Source organism: Atta colombica, unplaced genomic scaffold (assembly GCF_001594045.1).
Source record: "Atta colombica isolate Treedump-2 unplaced genomic scaffold, Acol1.0 scaffold136, whole genome shotgun sequence".
Lineage (NCBI taxonomy): Eukaryota > Metazoa > Arthropoda > Insecta > Hymenoptera > Formicidae > Atta > Atta colombica.
Genome location: NW_017259224.1, coordinates 917,191 through 923,417, shown reverse-complemented (window position 1 = coordinate 923,417; position 6,227 = coordinate 917,191). Strand labels below are relative to the sequence as shown.

Below are 6,227 nucleotides of genomic sequence, written 5' to 3'. Positions count from 1 at the left end.
TATATATATAAACTGTCGCTTTTGCTAGTGTATATCAGATAGTAACAAACTATGACATTCCTGCCAGTTATAATACAACAAAAATTTGTAGCTTTTCTCATGCGCGTAAATAGTAGCATACTTAAATCTACACAGTGTATACATGTAACAAATGTTTTTACAATATTACAATCCGTACATATATATATTTATAAGAAATAATATACAAATGCATTTGTGTTCGCACCCATTTAAATTTTATTTTGTAGGCGAGAACGAAGTTGGGTTTAATATGCGCGAGTGCATTTCTCTTATTAAAGGTACAGTATAAGCGACACACTCGTCCCAACCGGGCGATCTCCAAGCACTCTCACGCGTTTCTTTACGTGATTGAAGATCCTTGTAACCTGAAAAATAAAAACAAATATGCGACATATATGAAGATAAATGAGCATAATATACATAAAACAGCGTAATATAAATAATATATGGTTTCACACTTACACCAAATATGATGTACATTGTACAATCTACCAATTTGTGAGAAGTAACCAGCAAACGGTTCATCATTGTTGCGTCTATAATTAATAGCTTTAGCCCAATTATTTCCCCATTCTATCATCGTGCCTGGTTGCAAACTATAACTACGTATTTCATATTTGTTTGGCCCTTTCCTTTTTGTTAACGGTGGCCAATAACTGAACGCCAACAGATATTGCAAATGACGTGATCTTAAGTAATTCCCACGTTCCGTTTGCAGTCGTTGATAAGACTATGGAAATTAGGTTTTAATCATCAATGTTCATTGCAATTGATCTGTTCTTTTCAGCTAAACTTCTTGCACTATTTATCTTTTTTCTTTTTCTCTCTGATTGAAAAAGACAGATGAGCGATGCAAAAAATTCAACTAAAAAAATAGATCTACGTCTCTGTCTTTTCTTTGTATATTACAAAAGATTTCGTACCTCATCTTTAGAAAGCACAGCTTGTGTATGATCTATACGTTCGTAACCACCTGTATATTGCCATAAATGTAAGGCCTGATCTAAGTCTCCTACTTCCACTGTCCACGAACCCACTAATTCGCAATTCAAATCAGATTTTTTTGAGTGTATCAGATTAACGTGTTCCTCACTGGAATGGCATAAAAAAAAAGATAAGGAGAAACGTATATGAGAACATTTAGCAGGCTTATTTAAAGTTTAACACATTTAACATTAATATATATTTTTCGATAATCTACCTATAAAACCTATAAAAGATTACAAAACAAGTACATACAAATGATATTCTGACTATATTCTGATGATACCAATTAAATATATAATACTATATGATAAAGAACACAAGTTTTAACTATATTTTAAAGATATTGCAATATCTATAAAGGCTAATCTGCAATGTGTTCTTTGCTTTTACCTCTTGCCTTTTTCATTCTTTGTAACTATTTTATCAATATTATGTATTTCTTTCCAGATAGAATACAAAGTTATAAGATCAAAATGGCATCAAATTGAAGTCATTTTAAAGAAAAACATGTCGAGACATTTTGGTGATGATTTTATGATGAATTCTTGATATAATAATTTTAATTGATTTTTAGTTAAAAGTAATTTAAAAATTATTACTGTGTTATGAATTCATCACAAAATCGTTGTCGAAGTATAGTGAAAGACATCACTATCGTTTTTCCTAAAATTACTTCAACTTGGTATCATTATCAACTTGATCTCATTATGATTTTGTGTTCTTCCATTCTACCTGAATCTTTTTCGAAATTCAACTTTTGTTTCTTATAATAGAAAACGAAAAAAATGAATTAAGAAGCAAAAAGAAAAGAAGTAAAAATTAAGAAGCATTCACTGCAAAGCAGAGTACACTGTTAGATTAGCCTTAAAGACTAGCAACTACAAATAATAAACTAAATTAGAAACGTTGCATGCTGAAGACAGATCGATCCTATTGCATCGAATTTATAGGTCAGTGAACCATCACGCACTCGGATGCAAGGTCACAAAGATGTCGACTCACTAGTTGGCCAAGTATTTGTCAATCGAATCTGGCCGTATGTTTTGAGTGTGCAGTGCATAAATGACCTCCTTGTCGGAGAGCATTCGCGAGTGCGATTCTTTTGTGGGCTCGATCTTCCTCACCAGGAGTTTGCTCAGCCATCCCTCACTGATGTCACAGCGGATCGACGATCTCGTCAGATACCTACGAATTGATATAACTGTTAGTCAATCCGAGCAGCAGGTCCGTCACGGTTATGAGCTCTCACGTACAGATCGCTCTCGCGCTAAGAAGTTAAAAAAAATTGAAAAAAAATAATAATAATGACAATGCCATGTTCCGCACGAGTTCACTTGTGCTTACCGTGCGGCTATGAGCAACGGTAGATTCCCGTTGCCGGCGAGCACGCTCGTCACGGTACGAAATTCTCTCTTCAAAACGGCAGCCATTTCCTACTGGATCCCCACACACGAATCTCCCCGTCGTACTTCACCTTCACCCGGTCGTGTTCGCGACAGCTTCGCGATCCAGCTCCGGGAGTTGAGAGATTGCGGTGGGACTCGCGGCGCTCACGATACTCTGCAAAAAGCCACCAACGCACGGTCGATTTATTTATATTCGTAATCTGTATGCGCGACGCTTCCCGTTTTCTCTCTCCCTACGCGAAAAAAAAGCGAGATTTACCGTCATTGAGCTCGAGATGCGCACAAATGCTGCAAATGCGTATGTATTGCGTACGCGAACGTTGACGATAAACACTTGGCCACGTTTGGAAACGTATTGCACGCAAGCGCGTACAGTTTTAATTAAGAACATTACAAGTCTATTTTTTCAGCTCAACTTTTTTCATGAATCAGCTTTCTTTCCTTTTCATGTTGGAATTCGAGAAAAAGAGAAAAGATGAATTATGAGAAGTTGAGCTGAAAAACATAAGCTTACAATTTATTTTTAAGGATTATTATAGCATTTCAAAACACATTCAGAGGAAAGTTTTACTTGATATTATATATATATATATATATATATTATACGTGACATGTACTATATATTATCAAATAAAATTTTCCTTGAAGAGGACGTTTCGCAAGCGAAACAACAATAAGTCATTATGTGTATCGAATCATAATGATCAAAATGACTCCAAAATGATTAATTAAAAGTAATTTTTCAATCATTTCCGATTTTAATGTCATGATTTTAATATTATCGTTTGCTTGTTTTGCTTAAGTTTGAAACATAATTTTAAGCCTGTTTTATAATGTGCTTTTTGTTTTCTGTTTCTTACTTTTTATTATTTTTTTATCTTGTCTTTTTGCTTCTTATCTGATTTTTTTTATCACCCGAGATAAAAGTTAACGAAAGAAACAAGAAATACAAGAAATAGCAAAAAATATATTATTGATAAAATGATTGCAAAGAAGAAAAAAGCAAAAAACAAGAAACAGGAAACAAAGAGTACATTGTAGAATAGGCTTCAGTCTCGTTAAACAACAGATTTATGCGAGGTTTCAAACATAAATCTCTTAAGATGTTCAAATAATTATACTTATCGCGAGAGAATATATTCCAGACAAACGAAATTTAAAATGTTTCATCAATCATTATGAAAGTTATCATCGCGAAGATATTCCAATTAATAAGAGCGAAACTTTTTAATAAACAACAATGGATTAAAAATATTAAATTGAATTAAAATTTTATCTCTCTGAATGCCTATTTTAAGTAACAAAAACTTTCTTGAATTCAATTGGATTAAATTGGATTGAATTGAATTCAACTGAAGATTCAATTGGATTGAAAGACTGCATTTCCTATTCAAAATGAATTGAGAAATATTCAGATGAGGCACAGAAAAAAACTCATATATAATAATAAAAAAAACTCATATAAAATTCATATATTATTTTTAAATTGAAATAAAGGCATAGAAATGTGCTTCATGTTTCAATTCATGCTTCAATTCCTAAATATAATAAATGCATTCGGATTGAAAAGGATTTTAATGTGAATACATATTTCTAAAAATCTGATTCTATTTCAGTCCATTTCAATCTATTCTCGTTTATTGGGTTGAAATATACTTTCGAATTATTATTGTATCTATTGAAGAGAAAGATATATTAAGTTCGATAAAAAGTAGCCAAAATTGGAATTAATATAATATGTTCTTCAAGATTCTCATCGTTAAATTTACTAGATTATAACCCAGTAAGAAACAATAGAATCGATGTCGATTTGATGTCAATTTGATAATTTCGATGTTAAATCAACATCAATTCGATGTCAAATCGACATCATTGATTCAATGTCGATTTCATTATCATTCTTACTGGATAAAAAAATGTACTCCAACTAAAGGTAACGATTATAATCGAAATACGTATTTTTTTGATTTTAAATTTTTTAATTTTTTAATTTTTGAAAACTCGCCAACTTTTATAACGAATATAGGCAAAATTTAAATTTCTCGTTTCTACAAAATAATTCGAATGAAATAATTCAAATTAATCAAATATTGAATTCACTCGATAATTTAATTAATGTAATTTATAACTAATTTAAATAATAAAATTTTGAATCAATAATTATACACAAATATGATATATTTCGATTGGTTTAAGGGCCGAGTGATAAGAATGATAAGAAAACTCATTTACACTTCATTTGCAGTACAGATACATATCTGCACTCTACAGTATATTATTATCTTGTAGAAGAAATATTTTGCCATGAAACTTTTTCTGACTTATATTTTACGAAGCTATAAAGTTTCCTAAAGAGCTGGATCTTGTAATTTGGCTTTTTTAATACATAATAAATAAAATTAGCTGCACCTTAAATGTAAAAATGGTCCAAGTACAGTGAAGTATCAAAACGAATTTTTATTTTATCTTTTTTCCAAAAAAAAAAACGCTCTTGAAAAATGCGACTTTCCTGATTACAAATAACCGCATTACAATTTTCTTACTATTTTAGCCGTAATTTGGGAAAAATAATATATTTTTCCCCTTCCTTGCAAAAGTTTGTGCTGCAGTCTTTAGGTTTGTTCGAATTGTTTTAAACACTTTTTAATTTTTCACTCAGTATCTTCACTTTCTTTCTCATTAACATCCGAATATATATTTATCTCGTTTTAAATACAAAAATTTTAGAGATTTCAAACAACACGACTAAATCTTTTATCTCATTTTAAGTGCAAAATCTTTTGAACATTGAAGTAACACGAACAGACCTCTTATTTGACACTAGTACCTAGGAAATTATTCCATTCACCGTTGGCAGGCCATGCAAGGCCATTATCGATTCAAGCGGCTAGCTTCGCTCGGTTAGAAACTTGGCGAAGGAGGGCACCAGTTATAGCTGGAGTTAGTTGGTGTTACCTTCTCAAAAAAGCATCTCTCGTGAAGATACTAACTGGCGCCGCTATTGTCGCCATCATCGCCATCATTTGCCGGTACACGCACAGTGTCCTCAAATAGGTCGAGTTTCGTCATTCGGAAGAACCCCGAGGACGCGCTTTACGTTCACGCTGTCACACGAAACACGAAATAAAGGGCGACAGTCGAGTTGAGGTGGGTGTCCCCAGGTCGATCTGTCAATTTTGTCTTCTGATGATGACCGTCCGATCGGTCGATTGGCTGATGGCTAAAAGAACGTTGTTAGTCATCGCACGTGCGTTCATCGCTGATTTCGTTTTTTCATGCATTGTTTTGCAACTTTGATCTCTCATCGCGCTTGTTGCAAATTAAAGGTTGAAAGTATCGAAAGGTACAGCTGCGCAAAAACGATATATTTGAATGAAGCGAGTTTCGGACTTCTGCGCGCTACGTGTCTTTTTTTTCTTCGGAGCACGCCGGAGCGTTCTCTATTCCTTTATGATTTAATCGAAATTGAAATCGTTGGATTACGATTTCATTTGGCAAAATAATCTCTATCGCGTTACTGTGCATCACATGCACTAAACTCCGATTAACTTAATTGACTTGTGTTTATTTTTCTACTAATGTAGAATAACTTCAATTTCGTTTAATATTCTTTATTCTATTCTAATTCTTAGAACTAAAAAAGGATAAAAAGTAAGTTAAACCAAGATTAAAGAGAGTTAATCTATGTGGATAGAAACAGACATTATGTTATATTTCTACTAATGTAGATTAACTTTAATTTCGATTTAATTTATTCTTTACCTTTTTCTAATTCTTGGAACTAGAAAAGGATAAAAAGTAGGTTAAATTAAG

General features: G+C 32.5%; 1 protein-coding gene across 3 annotated transcripts; it reads right to left on the bottom strand.

The window, feature by feature from the left end:
- Positions 1–154: 154 nt before the first annotated feature.
- On the bottom strand, positions 155–5,777 carry LOC108684584 (protein NipSnap). Of its 3 annotated transcripts, none has more exons than XM_018188978.1 (6): positions 5,370–5,777; positions 2,353–2,568; positions 2,011–2,193; positions 945–1,113; positions 484–751; positions 155–386 (listed from the first exon to the last, which is right to left on the bottom strand). In XM_018188978.1, the coding sequence occupies exons 2-6, from the start codon at positions 2,436–2,438 to the stop codon at positions 238–240; spliced, it is 855 nt and encodes a 284-aa protein (XP_018044467.1). In that variant the 5' UTR covers positions 2,439–2,568; positions 5,370–5,777; the 3' UTR covers positions 155–237. The 3 variants fall into 3 exon arrangements, with proteins under 3 accessions (XP_018044467.1, XP_018044466.1, XP_018044468.1); XM_018188977.1 differs by lacking the exon at positions 5,370–5,777 and adding an exon at positions 2,674–2,770; XM_018188979.1 differs by lacking the exon at positions 5,370–5,777 and having other exon boundaries at positions 2,353–2,658.
- Positions 5,778–6,227: the final 450 nt, after the last annotated feature.

Coding starts and splice junctions, on each gene's coding strand:
- LOC108684584 (XM_018188978.1), bottom strand. CDS start 2,438: ATGGCTGCCGTTTTGAAGAGAGAATTTCGTACCGTGACGAGCGTGCTC. Junction 1,114..2,010: donor GACAAATACTTGGCCAACTA/GTGAGTCGACAT, acceptor ATGCCATTCCAG/TGAGGAACACGTTAATCTGA. Junction 387..483: donor CAATGTACATCATATTTGGT/GTAAGTGTGAAA, acceptor TTTATTTTTCAG/GTTACAAGGATCTTCAATCA.